The following is a 23,464-nucleotide window of genomic DNA, read 5'->3' as shown; positions in this document are numbered from 1 at the left end:
TATGCTAACCCATGTATATGGAATCTTAAAAAAAAAAAAAAAAGGTTCTGAAGAACCTAGGGGCAGGACAGGAATAAAGACGCAGATGTAGGGAATGGACTTGAGGACATGGAGAGGGGCAAGGGTAAGCTGGGACGAAGTGAGAGAGTGGCATGGACATATATACACTACCAAATGTAAAAGAGATAGCTAGTGGGAAGCAGCTGCATAGCACAGGGAGATTAGCTGGGTGCTTTGTGACCACCTAGAGGGGTGGGATAGGGAGGGTGGGAGGGAGACGCAATGGGGGGGGTATGGGGATATATGTTTTCGTAGAGCTGATTCACTTTGTTATACGGCAGCAACTAAGACAACAATGTTAAGCAATTATACTCCAATAAAGATGTTAAAAAAAAAAAAGAAAAGGTATTTCTTTGGAAACCTAACCTGAGATTATAATTTAAACATTGCTATCAAAATTCAGGAAGCACTGAATTGGTGCATTTTTATGACAGGGAAACATTCTACTTTTTATGGTACTGAAATTTGCCAAGGCTAAGTGGTCTTTGGAATCAAATTTAAATAGTTTTCCTGTCACAGTGAATTTTAAACACCAGTGGAGTTCCTGACGGACATAAAGGACAATTCAGGTTTCTTCTCTTTCTTTGACTCCTTTTCTACATGTTCTAATTGTCTATTCTTTTTAGATTAAGACCTATTCATACCTAGTATGCAAATTTATTTTATTAAGAATTAAGTTGGGGCTTCCCTGGTGGCGCAGTGGTTGAGAGTCCACCTGCCGATGCAGGGGACACGGGTTCGTGCCCCGGTCTGAGAAGATCCCACATGCTGCGCAGTGGCTGGGCCCGTGAGCCATGGCCGTTGAGCCTGTGCGTCCGGAGCCTGTGCTCCGCAACGCGAGAGGCCACAACAGTGAGAGGCCCACATACCACAAAAAAAAAAAAAAAAAAAAAAGAATTAAGTTGATAAGTCCATTTCCTGATATGCAGATGGATGTTACTGTGTCTTATCTGAATGTATAATACATAGTCCCCCATACTGTATCTTGAGTGTTGCCCCCCTGCCCTGACATTAAGCAATTCCTAAGCAGGTGCAAGTGAGCCAGAGCTTTAGGCCACCAGTGAGTGTCAAGTCTCTGCCCCCGTGGTTCTCTATGTATGGTCCCTGAAGTGCAGTCCCAGACCAGCAGTGTCAGCGTCACCTGGGAGCTTGTTAGAAGTGCAGATTCTGGGGTTGTACCACAGATTGGTTGAATTTAACTCCTGGGAAGGGACCAGGCAGTGTGTGTTTTAAAATGCCATCCAGATGATCTGGTATGTGAGAACCACTGCATCTGGACACACTGAGGAGGGGTTTGGAGAGGCTACTTTCAACTGAGCGTGATGTCTATAGCCCATTACTTCATTGTGATTGTAAACAATGCTCCAAAATAACATAAAACTTGACTTCCTTAGGAAATTTATGAGTAGTATTTATTCACTCTGCACTAAGATCAATGAACTATGCTAAAATGGAAAGTATTAAGTGTCACAAAAAGCATTTGAGATCATTTAAAATGACGTTTTAACATCTTAAGCCTGTGAATCCTGAATCTGTAACCTCTTTGGTCCAGAGCATGGACCCAGTTCAAGTGGAAACAAACTGTTTTCATGTTGGCTTTTTTAGAGCATTACTAATCGTTAAGGAATTAGTCAGTTTATAAACTGTCCTATTCCCAAATGTATTTCTAGTGCATTTGTTGCTTCCATGGGCTTCCGTTGTTGTTTATTTTCTCTCCATCCTCATAAAGTTGGTCTCATGAAAAGCACTGCAGCAGCCCTCCTCTGGGGAGGTGTGGCATATTATGCATGAGGTTGTCTTTGAGCAGTTAAGGTCTAAGAAGGCCCTGAAGTAAGCAGTGCACCATCAGAGCTCCCGGCTAACCTGTGGGTCTCCAAGCTGTGAGAGGCTTTAGAGCCAGGAGTGAGATTTTATCACATAAACTTTTAAAGAGTAAAGCCAAATATTTTCTTATCAAACCAAAGTAGACTAATTATCAGTATGTGTGAAATCATGTCCACTGATCAAGGTAAGTAGTTTCATTTTCTGGTGTATCTTTCTCGTTTTTGTTTTGTTTTTTTCACCCGGTTTCTGTGGGTCAATTTATAACAGCATGCTGAGGGACATGAAAGTTGCAGAGTTTGGTTTTAAGTTAAGAATAAGGTTCACATTATTTTTCAACTTTAATGTTAAAATATGTACTGCATTCATGGTTTCTGCCTCTTCCAGGAGGCTGCTTCTGGGTTTAGCGAAATACAAATTTAATAGTTCTGTTTCTCTGACTCATTCTTACTAACATTAGAAGTTTGAAAAGTTAGTCACTGACGGGAGAATACAGACAAAGAAAGCAAAAGTTTTTTCTTCCATTTCTGGTGTGAACAAAGCTAAGAAATGTTTACCACTAATCCTTTTCTATTATTACTGCGTGGAATACTGTTCTGTTCAAGCAAACACACACACACATCCCCACCATCCCAGTCTTCTTGTTTCAGCAAAGTTCAGAAGAGTGAATATTACTTGTTTTTCAATATAAGATAACATCATAGAGACAGGCATGGATTTTTTGTTGTTGTTGTTAGTGGTATTAAGACACCGTTTTTTTCCTCCAGTATTCTAGAGAGTATATTAATGAGAAGTAGATTCTTTCAAAGAGGCATGAAATACTGTGTGGTAGAAATGTAATCATGTGACAGGAAATTTCTGCTAAAAATATTTTTTAAAACTGAAATGGGTTCATTTTCTGATGCTATTTTCCCATTGTTTGTGCATGGATATTAACCTTCCTGAGGAATGTCTACCCTGCTGTCTACACTGTTAATTAAATAAAATGAACTGATCCTTAGAACAGGCAAGTCTTCATAGTTACCAAGATTCTCTTCCTTGTGGTGTCACTGTTTCCTTCTTTTTGCCTGGGGGGCAGCGGAGGGGGTGACGGGAGTTGCACTGAGCTTGGAAGCCCAGGGGCGGGGCCAGTCACAGTACTGCAGCTGGGAAGCTGAGGCTCCTTCCCGCAGCTAGGCAGCCTTGACTGGCTCTGTTCCCAGGTTCCAGTAGTTGCTAGAGATTGAGTAGCCCAGCCCATGTCTGCCTTGGCTCCCTCCATTATCCAGGAAAAAACCTCAGTTTCTTTGCAGGGGTTCTAAGTTCAAGGTTTGTGTGATCTCCCCAAGGTTTGTGTGTTGTGTGGTTTACCATCACACTCTAAATATGAAACTTTTTAAAAAAGCTGCAAAAGGGATGAACTCACTCTCCGTCAGTGAGTTCTTTCTTTCCCTAGAACAACTTCTGTCCCTTCTCATTCCACCTTTAAATAGTTAGGGATGATTGGAGAGAAGTAGTATTCCTTCCTGAAAGGCAGCCTCAAATGGAGAGAGAAGGGCTACTCGAATTTTCTGCTCTAATGGACAACTCCCTATAGCGAGTGGCCACTACAATAATGTAGGCTTTAGAAGTTCCTTTTACGGTTTTTAAACTGAAAAGACAGTAATGTAGCACTTCCTGCCCACACTACTGGGTTAGTTTATTGCTATTAAGTTGTCCAAGAAAATTTGTAAATATGTGCATTTAGTGTACATGTTATTTGTAAACATTTTCTTTTTTTATGACTTGAAGAAACTTTCCTTCTTAAAACTTATGCTTGGGGCTTCCCTGGTGGCGCAGTGGTTGAGAGTCCGCCTGCCAATGCAGGGGACACGGGTTCGTGCCCCGGTCTGGGAAGATCCCACATGCCGTGGAGCGGCTGAGCCCATGAGCCATGGCCGCTGAGCCTGCGCGTCCGGAGCCTGTGCTCCGCAATGGGAGAGGCCACAACAGCTAGAAGCCCGCGTACTGAAAAAACAAACAAACAAACAAAAACTTATGCTTGTAGACAAACTCACATAAAAATTGAAGAGAAAAATGGAATGTGAGGAATGACTCAATGGGAAGTATTCTTCAGTCTTTGCAGGGATGATAACATTGTCTTCATTTGATATTCATCCAAACTATAGGTAAATTAAATTGTAATTCAAGATTAAGATTTAAACTTGAACAGTTTTCCTTAGACACTGGAATATACCATTCATTCAAAAAATAAAAGGCCTTTTCCTAGGTGCTTATAGGCTTATCCATCCCTACCACCTTTCTGATCTACCCTCTGGTAGTCATCTTTACTCTCTGTGCTATTTCTTATATATAAAATAGGAAGCTAATTTTTATTGGTCTGAAATATATTTTTAAAGGTCTTTACCCTCATTTAAGTGTGTTCTCAAACTTATTTCCTCCCACAGTCCCTGTTAAGCCCTGTTTAGATCAGATCCTTCTAAGGGTTTTTCCTCTACTAATTGACCCAGGGTCTGTAGTTGGTCGGTCATATATTGAAGCAGACCGAAGGAAAGTGCCTCTGAGAAGAAAAATAATGTTAGTCATGGAAGCTGGTCATTCTACATAATGGTTATATTAAAACTTGGCCTGGAGAAAACCTCTTTCTCCTCTTAAAAAAACCACTAAGCCATTGTAGCCTGGTCGTCTCCATGTCATAATGTAGCAACAGTTATTTCTTATGCTCCGACTAAAAACCTTAGTCTTCCTGAATCTTTTTTCTCTTACCAGTCTGACAATCCAATCTGTCAATCAGTCCTGCTTTGAAAGATATCAAACTAACCATGTCTTAATGCCTCCACTGCTACTACACTGGTTCAGTTCACACTCAACTTCTCCTTGGATTATTCCAGTACCTTCCTATCCACCTTTGGCCTCTTGAAGTCTGTTCTCTACCCAGCAGCCTGAGTGCTCCTTTAAAAATGGAAAACAGAAATTGTCTCTCCTCTGTTCAGAACCTTTCAATGGATTCCCATCTCTCTCAGAGGAAAAGCCTGTGTCCTCTCAGTGACGTGCAAGGCCCTGCCTGTCCTGATGCCAGCCTCTACCCTGTTAACTCTCTGACCTCAATGTGTTCCCTGCTCATTCTGATCTGTCCATGAAGTCTGAGAGGCCAAGTTGATCCCAATTATAAAGAACTGAGACAAAGTTTTGGGGGTGGGCTGGGCATGGGTAATGAAAATGCAGCCTGTGGAGGGCTCCATAATTGGTTTTGTATTACGGGGTTCTGTTGAGAGAGGAAGTAGATGGGAGACGTTTCGGAGTGGGAGACCAAGAAATTTGGGGAATAGTTTGCATGGAGAAAATTGTGGCACGATGAAGAGAAAACATTTAAGATATTTTGTTCTGGTCTAAGGGTATACTCCCTTCCTTTTTTGTTTTTCTTTTTTTTCCCTCCTGTGTTTAAGACATTTAATTCTTTGAAACTCTCCTGTTATGAGGATGATAGGAAAAGAAAGGACGCAGAATAAAATGTAACAATCTAGAAATGTTTCCTTTTTAACAGTTCTTGTAAAACTTGATTTGAAAGGGTAGGAAACCAGTAAAAGCAGTGACTGCATGACAGATGCCGTAGTATTAGTATAGGTACAAAATGCGTGTTTGGAGAACAGAAAAAGAGGAGTAACTGACTGTTTATTTGACTCAAGGAAATTTCCTCAAAAAGGTGACATTGGAACTAGATTAATGTGTTTAAAGATACCCTATTGAGCTAAGGGAACCAACATATGCAAAAACATACAGGCATGAAAAGAGTATAATGTGTTACAGGAACCGCAAAGATCAGAATGTGGCTAGAGCATTAGGGGCGCATGGCTGTGAGAAGATAGATATGAAGCATTTACAGGCTTATGTCTGATGGTAAAGGGTCCTGTACGGAAATTAGAGTTTTTCCTACGGATCTTGCAGTCCCATTAAAGGATTTTAAGCAAGGGAGTAATAAGATTGGTTTCAGTGAATAAAACAAACTTTTTCTTTGTAGGAGCAGTCATGTTAGACATAACTAAACATGAGTTATATAATGCAGTTTTAAAATTCAGAATTAGAAAAATGGTTATATTTGATAAATTGAATTATTTTTCTTCCTAATTTCCTTCCTCTGTCAGCCAAAAAATATATATAGGAAATAAACGATAAGCTAGATCAGTATTTGCTTTTTAAGTTTTGCATGACTTGAAACAATCCCCTACACTGTTAGAACCTAAACACAAATGCTATTGTGCTCCTGGTCTAGAAATGTTGCCAGGAGAAAAATATGAGGCCTGCTGGTCTGATTACACAGCAGCGAGTAAGGAAAGCAAATATCTATGTAAGCTGTTAAATATTAAATTTTAGTAAAATGAGATTTATATTAATGTTTGTCTTAAAAGAGTATCAAAATAAAAAGGAGAGTTGGGATAGATTAGAGATTGTCACCAAGCCCTTTTTCTAAAACCACCTTACCTTGTCAGATTTTTTAAAAACTACCAATAATCAAGGTCTGCATCTACCTGTGACCTGTGCCTAAGCAATGAGACTAGAGCAGTAAAAATTTCTCTAATTTATGAGGAACTTAAGTAACTTTCTCATGGTCATAAAGTAAATAAATAATCATGTCAAAATTTTGACCTTTCAACCTCTAGTTTTCCTAATCCACCCTGTTTTCTCCTGGTGCGGGGGAAGGGGGGAATGCACTTCCCAGATAAGCATAGCCTTCCTTCCCAGGCCTGGCTGATCCCGGCCTTGGACTACAGTGATAGAATTGGTGCATTTGAAATAGCAGTTCAGGTTGAAGGACTGGCTGGCCCTAAGGAGATTTTCCTACTTGGTAGAGTTCATTTTATCCATTACTACCGTGAAGCCAAATTAGGTTTGAAAAATGAATGAACAGTGTCAATAACTGCAAAACAAAGTGGGCTGAGAAGCAGAAGTCAGCCAGTAATTTTAAGTAGGTAACGTGAAGTAGGCAGAAGCTCATAGAACTTAAGTTTATAGAGAGCGTTAAGCTAGAATGTTTTGGCCATTGGGAACCAGGTTTAGAGAAATCAAGTTCAGAAAAATAAACCAGAAAAGCAGATACAAAATTAGTGAAAATCGAGCTAGGTCAGGAAGGATTTGCTTATGAAAAGGGTGTATTTTTCCCTTTGTGAAGAGAAATAGTAGTCCATTCTTGGTTGCTGTGATTGACATTATGGAAAACAATTCTATTTGGTTTTAACAACATCCTTGTCAAACCTTATGAAACATTTTGGCCAGTTTGATTTTCTTCTTCTCTCTGGACCTGCAGATAAATTTACTGTGAATAAATGGAAAATAGTTTGGCAGTGGGTAAAAGGAAGAGGAAAAGCCAAGATTCTGGTTAATTTATAAACCAGACATCTTGAATAAATGAGTTGGCTATAGCTGTTAGGAGAAAAACTAACTTTTGCCCTTCAAGTTCATTTCTTACATCTGTTTTTATTTCTTTCGGAGTTTATAAAGTCAATAAACTTTTAAATTTTATTGTTTTCAGAAGTCTCTTCTTTCAAAGCAAAGCTTGCCATACTCTCCATCGGCCAGAAATAATCTCTCTTTTGAATTCTCATGGTTCCTAATTAGTAGCTTTTCATATAAACCAGGGGATGTCTATTTTTTTTTTCAGTAGTAGATTCTAAAATCAGATAATCTTTATCAACCAGATGTTGAAGAGGGCCTCACGCTCAGCATATAATTATTGGCTATGACTTAAACAGGAGTCAATTGATGCTGCAACCCTAAATCATTTCTATTAAAATTTCAGAGTCTTCATGGAATCCCCATTTTATGATATAAATTCGGTGGAACTTAGTTTAACAGCTTAAAATTATGAAATCTATTTTATACAGCTTCTACTGAAAATACTAATTTGATCCAAGCCTGTTACCAGGATACCAGGAATGGTGGTTCTCAATCTCAACTGCACATTGGAATCCCCTGGGAAGCTTTAAAACACACTGATACCTGGGTCCCACTCCCTAGAGATAGTGATTTCATTGGCTTGGGTTTCAGCCCAGGTATTTATAGTTTTCTTTTTTAAAGCTCCACAGGTGATTCATGGTTGAGCAGCACTGACCCAGAAGCATGACCTGTTGGCTTATTTGTTCACATGCAATAAATAGCTGGGGAAGAGAATTCTTGTGAAAAATGTTTGGAAGACAAAAGAATCACTAGGATGCTAGGCATGTGGGATTTAGACCAATAACAAACTAAAAATTATACCCCATAACATTGTTAATTTACCAAATACATCCCAGAGTCATCTGTAACCCCAGCTGTGCTAGATCAATTGTGCTATGATGCTGCCAGTGAGTTCCCTGAAACCTAGAGGGTTTTCCTTGCCCAAGGTCACATTGCTAGCTGGGGACAGAACCAAGATTGATTCTGGATAATTAAAGTACAAATGTATTATAACATAGTGCTATAATAATAGTGTGATAACATTGTATCATTTATAGTACTAATCCATGGTTTGTTGCCTTGATTATTTAGGTCAGGGTCTGCAAACCTCTTCTGTAAAGGGCCAGATGATAAATATTTTAGGCTCTGTGGGCCGTATGATTTCCGTTGTAACTACTTAACTGCCAACCTAGCGAAAAACATCATATGCAGTATGTACAAGAAAGAATGTGGCTTTATTCCAATAAAACTTCATTAACAAAAATAAGTGGTGGACGAGATTTGGCCTGTGAACTGTGGATTGTAGATCTCTGAGGGACTCACAGACTGTAGTTTGCAGTTCCCTGATTGAAGGGCATTTTAATCTTCCTACTTGAAAGCAGGTTGGAGATCTTACTGATCCTATACAGTGCCTGACACTGATTCTGTTAACTGATTCTTGCAAGGTGCTAAACATTTTTCTTCATTTCCTTCATTTTAATTGAAGTATAGTTGAAGTACAATATTATATGTTATAGGTTTACAATATAGTGATTTGCAGTTTTTAAAGATTATACTCCATTTATAGTTATAAGATATTGGCTATATTCCCCATATTGTACAATATAGCAAAGTGCTAGATAAATGATTACTGAATTAATGCATACATGCCACTCTTAACTTTTTTTCTTTTATCTCCAGCCTACTCTCATAACCAGTCTTTGGGTAGGAGAAAAGTTGGCACATACTTCATCCAGCTATGAAGAAGAAACGCACTTTAGTTCTTTAAGGTCTGTGGCAGGTTGTAATTGCTGGGTTTAGTAGAATTTTTTTTTTTTTTTTTTTTTTTTTTTGGTACGCGGGCCTCTCACTGTTGTGACTTCTCCCGGTGTGGAGCACAGGCTCCGGACGCGCAGGCTCAGCGGCCATGGCTCACAGGCCCAGCCGCTCCGTGGCATGTGAGATCTTCCCGGACTGGGGCGTGAACCCATGTCCCCTGCATCGGCAGGCGGACTCTCAACCACTGCGCCACCAGGGAAGCCCAGTAGAATTTTTGAAAGGAATAGAGACCTGATTCCCTGAGGACATTTATTATTATCCTAATTTCTTAGAGTAGATTCTAAGACTTTATTTAAAAACTCAAAATATTTCTTAAACTTGGTTTTGTGACAACTAGCGGGTCATTAACAATTTAAAGAGTATGTTTAGTTTCTCAAAACAATTCAATTCATTTGGATTTAAGATCACTATAGTGTATCTGGTGAGTGGAGTCTTTAGCCAAGCAGAGCAAATACTGATGAGTCCTCACAGCCCCAGAAATACTGGAAATACAGCCCCAGATCATGAGCTCATTTCCAGTGCAAAATACAAACAAGCCTGACAACAGGGCCATCAGTTGTAGTGGAAAGAGCACTGACCTTGGAATCAAAAACCTGGTGTGACTCTTGGATTTACCACTATTTACCAACCTTACTTTCTTCAACTGTAATATGCAGATATCTGTCCTACATACCTTTTATGGATGCTGAAGGTGAAATATGGTATGACATGTGAAAGTGCCTCATGGGGTCTTTCTGACCTCTCCTTGAAGAGGTCCGGGTCAGGTCTAGCAGAAGCGACAGCCGTGTAGCCAAGAGCTAAGTAGGACTAGACTAGCATGGAGTGAACCTAAGGGACTATGCCCGTTGGTTTCCAGAGGGAATGTCTAAGCGTCTGTAATGGAGAGACTCATCCTAGAGCAAAGAGATCAGAAATTGGAAGAACTGAAGAGCAAGTGAGGAGGAGGTTCAAAGCTGGGAAGAGGCAATGAAGTCTGGGACGCTGTTTAGTGACTCCAGATAAGATTCCCATTCTTATCTCATACTTCTTTTTTAATCTCATATGATTTTTTTTTTAATGTCTTGGATATTTGGAAGCTCCTGGCTGCATAGTATTTGCTGAAATAGAGGCACAGAGTCATGGCAGATAGCTATACTATAACAGAGATGTAATCACTTTGTTACCTGCTGAGTGAAAGCCAAAGGATTATGAGCTAGGGTCCCAGCCCCGAAGGTACTTACAAACTATATGTAGATATGACATCTAACACCAGCCTAGTCACTTAACACCACCTCAGTTGACTCATCTTTATAATGGACATTAAAATGCCTACCTTACTTTATCCTATCATAGGATTCTTGAGAGGAACAAATGAAATAATTCATATAAAGTACTTCATGTACCTCATACTTGGCTCAGAATAAACAATATCGTTCGATTTTATTACTACCATTATTACTACTAGTAGTAAGAACAGTACTAGCATTTGCAAGCATACTGGTTGTATATTGTGTATGTTTTAAAGCACTATGAAATCCCAAGTTATGATGGTTAATTTTTTTGTGACATTCAGGATAGATAGTTGTGTGTGTGTGTTACTGAAGGACATCTTAACATCAGTGCATCCCTGTCTGAAGCTATTCATTGCACTGCATTTATACAAACTCCTCTTGATGTCTAGAAAAAAAATCAGTTAAGAAAAGGCTATTTTGAAAAATTGTTTTTTTCAGGGAGCACAGTCTGTCCTAATACCCTGTTTTATGTGGGTTATAAGTCTTTAGGAAGAAGTCAAGCTTCTTATGAAATGAAGTGTTTTGCCTGATCTTGGGGTTTAAACCCACAGGGGAGTCACAGAACAAAGGAACAGTTGTATCTGCTTTCCACTCTCCAAATTAAAGGCCAGTGATGTCCTTCCCCCCCCCCCCAATTTATTTATTTATTTATTTTTGACTGAGTTGGGTCTTTGTTGCTGCCCGTGGGCTTTCTCTAGTTGTGGCGAGTGGGGGCTACTCTTCGTTGCGGCGCACGGACCTTTCATTGCGGTGGCCTCTCCTGTTGCGGAGCACAGGCTCTAGGCACACAGGCTTCAGTATTGCAGTACGCGGGCTCAGTAGTTGTGGCGCACGGGCCTAGCTGCTCCGCAGCATTTGGGATCCTCCTGGACCAGGGCTTGAACCCGTGTCTCCTGCATTGGCAGGTGGATTCTTAACCACTGTACCATCAGGGAAGCCCCATCTTCTTGCATTCTTAAAGTGAAAGTCACTGTTTCCCTGTCACGTTAGTCAGAAGCCTAAGTAAGTGTTGTTATCCTTTCCTCCTCTTTGTCCCTCCCTGATTCCTTCCTCAGTAAGCCTCAGATCCATTCCTCTCCTCTTCACCCTCTGCCATTGCTGATAGGGTGAATAGTGCAGTTGCTTCCTAGTTGCAGTTAGCAAGGGATTGGGGACAGGGGGACTGACACCTATGGAATTGTGCATATCTCTAGGAATTACCTGAGGGTAAGAATTATGTCTTATTTGTCCTCCTGTCCCCAGTAATTAGCAGAGTACCTGGCACTTTTAGTTAGGGAGTTATCACTCAGTACATGTAAGGAGGGACAAAAAGAAAAAAAGAAAGAATAGAATAAAGTAGAAACTTGATACGTTTTCTTACTCATTTTGCAGTTGATCACTGGATATTCTCAGAGCTTACAAGAACAATTTGTACTTTGGAAGCATAAAGATGAGAGCTATTAAATACTGAGTTTAAGTGGTCATAAGCACTTAAATGTGCTTTTCAGAAAATGATTAATTGTTTAAAAACCAGCAATTGTGCCTCATATCAAATGAAGAAATGTCAGCTGGAGGAAAAATGAAAAAAGTTATGGAATCCAGGACACATATTTACAATCATGGTAAAGGGTGAAGAATAATTATTAAATTGTTTGGGATTTAAATGGTCTGTAGTAAATTCTACTCCGTGTCAAATGTCAGGCATCAGGGAATTCCCTGGCGGTCCAGTGGTTAGGACCCTGTGCTTTCACTGCTGAGGACTCGGGTTCAATCCCTGGTCAGGAAACTAAGATCCCACAAGCCGCGCAGGGTGGCCACAAAAAAAAAGTCAGACATCACATTGTCATTACTAATACTGTTACCATATTTAATGTACCAGGCCACATATTTGTAAATAATTCATTATTGTATTAACTTGCAAAAGAGTCATTAATTGGCCGGAATTTATCCAAAGTGACCCATTGGGAATCCCTGAAAGTAGCAGAGGCACTGAAGCAAATGGCAGCTGTTAACAAAGTAAACCAGCATGAGCAAGTGCTGGGTGGTAGTAAATCATAATTTAGGCAGTGGTAAGGGCAAATATAAGCAGATAGGGCGGGCATAGAAGGAGGCAAAAGGTAAGGGTCTTAAGAGGCTGGAGGGAGGAGAGAGTAAAGATCTGGTCCCCTGATCCACTACCCTGGCATTATACAGCATTGGGCATTATACAGCATTGCGTATTATACAAGTTGTAACAGTAATAGCAAGTAGTTATATAGCAATTACCGTGTGCCAGCTACTGCTCTTGTACTTTCACTAGAATTAATTGAATCATAATCCTCACAACAACCTTATGAGAAGGGTACTGTTATGAATCCTATGAATTCTCATTTACAGATCAGGAAATTGAAGTAAGTCAGTCAGCTATTAAACGGTGAAGCCAGGATTTGAACTTAGGCAAATTAGTTATATGACTGACATGCCCTGAAGAATGTTTATGTTGCCCTAAGGATATATTTAGTATATACAATTACTAGTACAACTGGCCTGGAAACAGCCAAGTGTTACGCTTCTGGGGATCAAGGAAAGCTGCCTAGGTGTGCATATGCGCAGCATCTGAACTGACCCCCCCACACACACACACATACATACATACATACATACATACATACATACATTTATTTATTTATCTATCTATCTATCTATCTATCTAACTAACTAACTAACTAACTGCGTTGGGTCTTCGTTGCTGTGTGTGGGCTTTCTCTAGTTGTGCTGAACGGGGGCTACTCTTCGTCACGGTGCGTGGGCTTCTCACTGCGGTGGCTCCTCTTGTTGCAGAGCACAGGCTCTAGGCACGCAGGCTTTCAGTAGTTGTGGCTCACGGGCTCTAGAGTGCTGGCTCAGTAGTTGTGGCACGTGGGCTTAGTTGCTCCACGGCATGTGGGATCCTCCTGGACCAGGGATTGAACCCGTGTCCCCTGCATTGGCAGGCGGATTCTTAACCGCTGCACCACCAGGGACGTCCCTGAGCTGACTTTTTGATACAGATGATCATATTGGGGAAATCTAACACCAGTTAGCAGGCCCCTATGCACATTAATATACTTAGAGATCTTTTATAGTATGTATGTTCATAGATTTCAAAACTTAAAACTGTTATGAACCTTAGGCTCTGGCAAAAAGTGTGACGACTTCAAAACAGCACTTACTTGATTACATGGATGGGCAGCTTCTCAGGGATATTTCTCATTGTCAGTACAGCAGTAATGCAGGTTCTTTTGATAAATCTAGGGCCCAGTTTCTTCCACTTGGTTATAAAAAAGAAGGAACCAAGAAATGGGTGTTATTATAAATTGGCATCAGTTTATCGGGTAAAGCACAGCAGGCTATGAACCTCTCCAACTCACATGGTGTCAACTAGAACTGCCCTTTGCAAGCAGGCAGAAGGAGCAGCATGTAATTGATTGTGGTTTCTCTTTACTCCCACCTTCCCCTCTGGTCATGGCTGCAGACAGAGTAGTTTTTTGTGCTTTAAATGGCAAGAACTTTTCTGTAATCTTGACCAACATTCTTAGTTAACTATAGCCAAAAGGGGAACCTCCATCGGTGTATGGTTGGGGGTGGAAGAGCTGCCACCAGCTCCCTTCCCCACGCAGGGGTATGCAGAGGAAGTTTGGTCTCTACCTAAAATAACACCATGCCAAGGCACAGCAAAACACACTGACCAACCAGGCCCAGCACCAACCCAGAAGGCATCATGGAACGTGCACTTTCAACACTTTCTATGCGGGTATTCATGGCACCTAATGAATGGTCACTCTGAAAGTGGGGAGCAGGGATTCAGACCCCTAGAACCCATGGTTGAATTGTAGTGATATACATAGTCTGCTATACATACATACATTAGTACATAACAGGTACTATGGCTGTGGGCCTCATCTGTGAGCTCCTACTCAAAACTGGAATTTTGACAATCTTAGTGAGATGTGTTTCAGTTCATCTAATAGATTTTACCTTTGAAAGGATCAGTCACAATAACATTCTTCAGTCACAGTAGCATTCTTTAGAAACTTTACTATCCTTTTCACTACTTTTGAGTAGCAAAAATTTCAATAAAATTATGGAGCATGTTTCAGGAAAATAAAATATTCCTAGTTTAAAAACAAATGATTTTTGTGTTTTTAGAGGCTGCATTTATCTTATCTCATTACATATGTTGTTGCATATACCTTAGATACAATAGTAACAGTTGCCTTTTTACATATTTTATTTTATCATACAGCAGTGGGACCTTTAAAAATAATGAATATCTACAGTTACCTACCTTCAAGGCTTATTTTGAGTTCATATTACTTTTGAACTTCAAAGACCTGAAGCAATCTGCTTTTCTTGACAGTATAACTCTGTACTATTCTATAATTTTAGGTAGCATCAGATGCTGAGTCTGAAACATTGGCAGTCATAGTGCATTTTAGTTAGTGACTCTAATAAATGTAAATAAAATTACAGATTTTAATAAATAAAAATATTTCAGTCAGTTGCTGGGATTTTTGGCTGCTACTTTTTTTTTTATCAAGACAAACATCTGGATAGTTCTACAATTCCAGATGTTTAGAAATCTGCTGGGTTGTGAGGAAGATTACTTGGGTAAAGTTTTTTGTTTTTTTTTTCCCCCTAGATATTTAGAATTTGTGTATAAATAACCTGGAATGTTTAAAAATTTACCTAAGAATGGAAATGTTTGAAATTTTGTATAGATTAAGCTCTCAAACAGCTACATGTCTCCTTTATTGTTGGAACTTAGAAAACACCTCTCATGAACTAGAAAATGAGAATGTAAGCAGATGAAGAGAAACTTTCCTGAAGTATCTAGAATTCATTTCTTCAGCAATTATTTACTGAGCATCTACTTATGTGGCAGGTGGTATTCCTGAGATGTTCCCAGGGCTTACATTCTAACCAGGGGAGACAGACAATTAAGAAAATAAATAATATAGTCTCTTAGAAGGTGATAAGGGCTATGGGGTGGGGGTGGGAGGGAAACCCTGTGAGTAAACAGTAATACTAGATGGAGTGGTCAGTGTAGTCCATGTTAACAAGATGCAATTTGAGCCAAGATGTGAGGAGAAAGCAGTTATCTGGGGGAAGAGCATTCCAGCAGAAAACAGCTAGACCAAAGGCTGTAAAGCGTGCTTGGCCCGTTGGAGGAATAGCAGGGAACCAGTATGACTAGCATGGAGTGAGCAAGGGGGCAATACTAGGCAATGAGGTCAGTGGCAAGGGGACTAAGGTCAGATCATGTAGAGCCTGTCAGCCACTGTAAAGAGCTGAGTTGTTAAACTGTGAGTGAAATGTGGAGCCATGGAAGAATTTTAAGCACAGGAGGGACGTGATCTGACTTGGGTTTTAAAAGGCATCTCTCTGGCCTGTTTGAAAACACATACAGAGGACAAGGGTAGGCACAGGGAGACCAGGTGGAAGGTCTTGCTGTAATCCAGTCAAAGATTGTGGTAATTTAGGCCAGAATAGTAGCTGAGCAGGTGGTAGTGGTAGACGGTAGAGTCAACAGAATTTCTTGATGGATAGGCTGTAGAGTCTGAGAGAAAAGGAGAGGACTTTAGGACACCTGCAAGCTTTTTGTCCTAAGCACAGATGAGGTTGCCATTAACTGAGATGGAGAGGATGGTAAAGGCAGTTAATTTTGAGTGAGAGTTGGGAGACAAGGCTGTCAGATTTGGGTGTGAGTTAGTTCTTAGACATACTAGTAGAGATGCTAAGTAGGCAATTGAATATATTAGTATTTCTTTACTTTTTTTTTTATTAAGCAAGGGATATGCTTTTTTAATTAAAATTTTTATGTTAAAAATGCATAATATAAAGTTTACCATCTTAACTATTTTAAGTGTACTGTTCATGGGCATTAAGTACATTCACATTGTTGTGCTACTGTGACAATCGTCCATGCACTGAACTCTTTTGATCTTGTAAAACTTAACTTTTGTAAAACAATAACTCCATTCTCCTATCCCTCCAGTCCCTGGCAACCACTATTCTACTTTCTGTCTCCAATTTTGACTACTCTATGTACCTCATTTAAATGGAATCATAAGGGATTTGTGTTTTTCAACTGGCTTATTTCACTTACCACAATGGCCTCAAGGCCATCCATGTTATAGCATGTATCAGAATTTCCTTCCTTTTTAAGGCTGAATAATATTCCACTGTATGTATATGCCATATTTGTGTTTATCCATTCATCCGTCAACAGATACTTGGTTTGCTTCCACATCTTATCTATTATGAATAATGCTGCTATGAACATAGGTGTACACATGTAAAGGATATACTTTTAAAAATAATTTGTAGTACATATACTTGGCGACTTTCATAGATTTTTCTCTTTTTTATATAAGTAATTAATAAGTACATTTTCATTATAAAAGATTTAAATGATATTGCTGTATGGACAGCAAAACATAAAAGTTCTCATTCATTATCTCACCCTACCCTGTCCCCTTGCCATGTTACCTTACATTCATTTCAGCACAGTTATACACATTTGTATGTATCTTATTTCTTTTTTTAAAGTGGGATCATATTGTACATATTTTTCTAGTTTTTTGTCTTTTATTTAATAATATCTTGGAAATCTTCCCAGTCTTATTTTTGTTTTTCTGTTTTTCACAGCTGCATATGTTGCATTGACTGTCCATATGCATATACTTTTACACATACAAGATTGTTTCTGTAGATTAGATTCCTAAAATTAGATTTTCTAGGTCCAAGGAAATTTCTTAAACTGTCCATCATATTTTCTTCTTAAGATCCTTTGTGGTTTGCTTATTATTTGGCAGGGTGGGGTGGACGTGGGTGTGGATTTTATTATTGAGTTCTTTTTTTTTGCGGTACGCGGGCCTCTCACTGTTGTGTCCTCTCCCGTTGCGGAGCACAGGCTCTGGACCCGCAGGCCCAGTGGCCATGGCTCACGGGCCCAGCCACTCCGCGGCATGTGGGATCTTCCCGGACCGGGGCACGAACCCACGTCCCCTGCATTGGCAGGCACATTCTTAAGCACTGCGCCAGCGGGGAAGCCCCTATTATTGAGTTCTTGAAGTTTGGGAAACTGAAGTCGTTTTCTGAAATAAATTTCCTTGCTCAGGATTTGTTCCTCATTGACAAATGAGTTGTAAACCATGAGTTTTATAACTTTAATTGCTTTTTTAAAAAGTGCAATTGATCTCTTAATCCAGGCATTTTAAATAGCACATGGGAGATATGACCCATATCCAGAACTGTGGGACAGGTGGGGAGTCTTTGAAGGGATGATAGGAGAAGACTGTTGAAAAATGTCTTATAAATAGAATATTTTCCAGTGTAGAAACTTGTCAGACACCACCTTACTCAGTGACCAAGGTTAACACCACATGATAATCATGTTGATATCATGCAGTGATGTAATGCAGTGAGATGGGTACATCACCTCTGTGATGTTCTTCCCCCAAACCTGTAAACCCAGTCTAATCATGAGAAAACATCAGAGAAACCCAGTTTGAGGGACATTCTACAAAATACTTACCAGTACTCTTCAAAACTGCCAGGGTCATGAAAGATGAGCAAAGACTGAGTAACTCTCACAGATTGGAGAACTAAATGCAACATGATATCTTGGTTTGGATCCTGTGACAGAAAAAGAATGTTAGTGAAAAAAATGGTGAAATCTGAATGAAATCTGTGGCCTAGTATTGTACCAATATTAAATTTTTAGTTTTGATAACATACTGTAGTTACATAAGATGCTAACCTAAGAAAGAGCCTGGGTACAACTCTTCTGTAAATCTAAGATTATTTCAAAATATTGGTGTTTTTTTTCTTTTTTCTTTTTTAAGTATATCTTTCATTCTGGACAATATACACCTAGGAAGATTGTTTCCCTTAGAAAACTACTCTGTGCTCTTAAATCAAGAGATCCTCTTGTCCTGAGGGTGGAGTCCATGGAGATCTTCTGGGCTAGAGACTTGGTGCAGTTGGGAGAGATGTTATGGTTGGGTGAGGCACTATAGACATGGCCATAAAGATGTGATCTGAGGCCATGGATACCATGACAAGAGATCAGGCCTGAAGAATCAAGAAGTGAACGGACTTCGCTTTGGAGTAAATCCAACCTTAATTTGTGAAAGAGCCATTCAAGAATAAGTTGGCAAAACGTTAACATCCCAACACAAAATTTTGCAAATAAGAGACAGAGTTACCCTAACCAGTCAGAGAGATTATCTGCCACTCACAAGTACTATGCAGAAGACACATAAATGAAAGTTAAGCCATAGTGGGAACCTCTCCAGTTGGAACAGGGAGGTTTATGCAGTCAAAGATGAGGCTGGATTAACTGAGAATATCTGAGGATACCCTGCAGTTACATCTGTCTAGACAGTTCTTACAGGAGATATGACCCAGCAAGCATAAGACAGAGGAATGCAAAATGGTTAGGACCAGTACCTAAATAGATTACCAATCCTCAAGAAGAGACAGTAAATAGGACCCCTCTCCCTATGCTAACATAATGTAACTGGTTGTATCTTCGCCCAGAGATACCTGTTTAATCACTCATACTGGTTCTTGGTAAATTGGAATCTGAAAGCCTCTATAATATAAAATTTCTTGAATAGGTAGACCATCTGGTTACAATTTTGGTTTCAAGTCCCTGTTATGCAACTGGTACCCAAATAAGGACTGTCTCCAAATGTGGGTAGGCTGAGTCAGTCATAAACAAGCAAAAAGAAGTATTCCTCTGTGTTGCTAATATCCAGGATGTTAGAAGATGATTTAATGAAATGGTGCTGCCTAATTTTAGTCAAACTTCCTTTACCATTATGTGTTTGACCTAGACCATGGTCAGCAAACTTTTCCTGTAAAGGACCAGATAGTAAATAATAGTAAAGATTTCAAGCTTTGCATGGTCTCTGTTGCATATTTGTCTTTGCTTTTTTTTATTTTTATTTTTTTAACAACCTTTTAAGAATGTGTTTTCTGTGTCTTTCACCATATTTTCATACCTTGTGATAATGGCTGAAGTTTGGAAATGGGTTTTAAATAATGATCTGAAATGTAGTTTCTGGCTGTGGATTTATTATCACTGGCAAAAGATTTGTAATCATGACTTAAATGGATTCAAAAGAAAATAGATGTGTACTTGATCTCCTACTGCAGGCATTTCATCACATTCATCTGAAATGTTCTCTAATAAATATGATCTTGTAAACCCATCAGATCCTGCAAGCTTGCTATCCAGAAATTAAGTGCCTAGTTTTCAATTAAAAATTATTTACTCCAGACACGTTTTGTTTCTAAATAGGTTAATTATTAAAGTAGTTTCATCTTTGAATATGTAACAGTGGTGATCTATTTTTTAAAGATTCAGTTTAATTCGTTTTCTCATTTACCCCTTAGCTGCCCCCCTTTTATAGTTTTGTTGCTATAAATCATCTCTAAAGCTGCATTCTTGCTTTCACAGTGTCTCATTTTACTGTCAAGTTACAGTTTCTGCCTCTGATTTGTAGTTGGGCTGTGGCTTTTCACCGTTTCTGCCCCAAGGCCATCCTTCACTAGACCCCAGCAGGTGGACTTTCAGATACTAAGCCATTCTTGGGATCATTGTGGAACAAACATCCTAATGCCCCTAAGAGGCTGAGTGGTTGGATGGTTCACTGTGGATTTTAGGAATATGCTTTGCCTACTTCATGTGGCTTTTCTAAGAAGGTAGATAGGATCACACATTTAAAGACTAAGTTTTTATTTCTTCTGTTTATAATTTATAATATGCTGTCAAATAAATGTTCCTTAAATCTTGCATTCAAGGCCTTTATTTGGCTAAACAATGCTTTATTTAATTGGCAGCCCATTTTAGCAGAAGGGTGTCTGATGAAACTCATTTAATGTGTTTTAGCATTGGGTCTCTAATAACTTCTCAGACAATACTTGGAACTATTAATATCTTCTAAAATTTGTTTTACCTAGATATATTTTAAGGGGAGCACAGAAAATAAAGCAATATTGTAGTTTTTAATCAATATTACCCAATCAATTGAAGTAAAAGGGAATTTTTTTACTCAATACAAAGTTGATTGGGTTTTATTAGCTTTTCTTGTTTTGAATAATTATTAAGGCCCTTTATCTCTAATAGTTCTCATTTTAAATATTTGGATTCTGTAAAAATGAAACTGTTTCTTAGTCAAATGATAGTTTCTTAAATGGCAGACTTTTATTTAACGATAGTGAATTTCCTGGTAGAAATTTTATTTTCTCCTAAACAGGGTCTAATCTGTTGTTAATATCACCATGTCAGCTAGAAGAAAGGAAAATTTAGCATGCGTTTAAAGAGAAAACACAGGCTTATGATTTCTTTAAAAGTCTCTGAAATTCAGTATTTAACTTCTTACATCAGAAATTGAACTAAGAATTGACCTGTTCTCCATCTATGCCTCATGATGTATTTCAGATTTTTAAAGCACTGCAGTGTTTCAAAGATTTTTGAGTTGTAACTAAATATGAATATTATCTACATACTCGTCAGTCTTTTTTTTTTTTTTTGAAAACATGGGTATTAATACGTTGATTTGGAGTCTGAGTAAGCTAGTGAGAGAGGGGCATGTGTGTGTGTGTGTGTGTGTGTGTGTGTGTGTGTGTGTGTGTGTGTGTGATTTCTTCATTTTTAATCAAGCCATTCTTCTAGAGTCTTTAGGTCAGCTGTCATGTTCGTGCTTTCCTGCTTTGTTCTTTTGAACCACTCAATGACTGGTGACTGACTGGATGCTGGAAAGGAACGCTTTTAACAGATTAGTGCTGGGGCCCTCTGGTCCTCTCCTTCACCTGCATCATAGCAGCTGCATTCTGCCCTTTCCATGGCCCTGCAAGGAAAGGGGCAGGGGGCGGGGAGAGAGAGAGAGAGAGAGAGAGAGAGAGAGAGAGAGAGAGAGAGAGAGAGAGAGAGAGAGAGTGTGTGTGTGTGTGTGTGTGTGTGTGTGTAGTAGTCAGCAGTCTCTGTCAGCATGTATTATAAGGTTTCTCAAGCACATGGAATGAGATCTTTCTCAGGAAAACTCTTTGTCAAGGCCAGCACACGTGGGAAAAGTATTTCAGTGCATACTCTTGTAACTGTGACTGTTTTTGTTTTATGGGGTCAGAAGAAATTAAGTCCCGAGATGTAGTTATGCTCCGCCTCTGCATTTACCTGTCCTTTCTTTTTGAACTCTTCCAGGCAGCAGTACCTGTCCAAAGATCACTATAGTTTCACCTTGCTTGACGAGCAGCACAACCACACTGATTGATCAGAATGTATCTGATGAAGAGGCTCAGGGAATAAATGGGAAAACAGCAAAACACTCAGCTGCAAGTCCAAAGCCACAAGGTATGGTGATGGGGTTTTTTTGATCAGGTTGCATGCTTTCTTCATTGATGAAGGCAACACAGAAGAATGATGATCACTAAGAAAGAGTTTTAAGCTCTAAATGGGAGGAACTGGGTGCATTTATTTTTTCAGGAGAAAAGTCAGTCTGTGAACGTACTCAGGTGGGGTTTCTACTCCTAAAAAACACCTTATGTATTTCTCTATTATGGTTCTTTTCATGTTGCATAAATTGTTTACATGTCCCCTTAATGGAAATGTGATCACTTCATGCATTATGCGTGACATAGTACAAGAGCCTAACTTACTGTTTGCATAATAAATATGTAACAAATTAACGTGTGTGTCAGAAAGTCATCATGACTTGCTAGATGTCAGAGGGTCTGTGAAACAGATTGTTCTAAAACAGTGCTTTAATATACTTAGCAAGAATGTGATTTTGCGATATTAAGGAACTGGGGCTTTTCAGACTTCCTAGTAAAGTCATCCACAGAAATTAAAAGAGTCCCTCTATCCAGGAATTGAGCATCCAACAAAGGGAAAAATTATAATGGTGGAAATCTCTGAATGCTTTGTTCAGTGACCACTTTCTTTTAATAATAAATTTCTAGTAAACTGTGTATTAACTTTAAGAAGCACAGAATTAAAATTTTGATGATTGAGAGCAAGGCCTTTTGAAGTGTAACAAACACAAAACTATGCTACACTGTGGCTTAATGTGTAGTTTCTTTCTAATATATTTTCATTTATATCAAATGCTGAACATTCAGCCAAGAAAGAGTACTAGGCATTTTCAGAATCACTATACTTTGGAAAAATCAATTTTTATTTGGATTATTTTGTGTTTACTTTGGTCTCTTTCTTGTTCTTATGTTTTAAGAATTTCTGAAAGAGATCTTTAATGGGGGTAAAATGGAGTCTTCCAGGTTATGGGATATTTTTCTTTTTGTTCTCACTGCTAGCTCTATTGGTGGTGGTATGGGATATGGCTATCAAACAAGGTCAGATAATTGGAGATTCAAATGACTAGCTCATTCATGAGTTTATAACCTTAATCTTTGGCCATATTCCTTATAACATTGTGAATATGAAAATAGAAATTTTTCTGATCATGAGTTAAGCCATTTTATTTGCACAATACAAAATTCCATATTGCTCATTAGACCTAAGCTGACCTCAAATAAGGTAAAAAAAATATAAGAAATAAATACAATTCAATTTTATGTAATTGCCCAGATCAAAAGCATGAATTTCATTATTTATAAAGACTGTTTTGGAAAGATGCATTGCATTACTTCATTGTTTTTTTAGTTCATTGAGATAAATTCTAGCAGTGTCCTTCCTGAGCTGCCATGTGCCAAAGAATCCCATTCTTTAGGGGAGAAAACACTGACCTTGCTTTTTGCTGTTTGTAGTTATATTGAAGTCAATGTATTGCTATTTAAATATATATATTACTTCCTATCTTGAATATATATAGTTTTATATATATAATTTTACATAACGACAGACTATTTCCAGATAGTAAATAAACTACATAGAGTACTTTATACTTCTTTTTCAAAATATTCTCACTCATTGTTTGGCCCTTCCCTGGCCCCCCTAGCTAAAATTTTAACCCCACCATCACCCCTTAAATCTCATATTTGATCATCCCTGCTTTGGTTTTTCTCATTCATTACAGGTTGGTCTACTATATATGTAACTCATCCATGTTGGTTATTTT

At 38.9% G+C, this 23,464-nt stretch overlaps 1 protein-coding gene across 2 annotated transcripts in view; it reads left to right on the top strand.

The window, feature by feature from the left end:
• FGD4 (FYVE, RhoGEF and PH domain containing 4) overlaps positions 1-23,464 on the top strand; it is a gene marked incomplete at both ends in the record, with an annotated part of 196,128 nt that overhangs the window by 109,184 nt on the left and 63,480 nt on the right. Inside the window, one exon of one of the 2 annotated variants that reach the window (XM_079715259.1) lies at positions 21,592-21,741. In XM_079715259.1, the coding sequence (XP_079571385.1) occupies positions 21,592-21,741 (150 nt within the window). Of the gene's footprint in view, positions 1-21,591; positions 21,742-23,464 lie in introns of those variants that run through there. The other variant, XM_079715260.1, reaches the window with a different exon arrangement.

Source organism: Hyperoodon ampullatus, assembly GCF_949752795.1.
Source record: "Hyperoodon ampullatus genome assembly, chromosome: 11".
Classification (NCBI taxonomy): Eukaryota; Metazoa; Chordata; class Mammalia; order Artiodactyla; family Ziphiidae; genus Hyperoodon; species Hyperoodon ampullatus.
The sequence above is the reverse complement of the archived record's forward strand: the minus strand, read 5'-3'. Positions and strand labels throughout refer to the sequence as shown.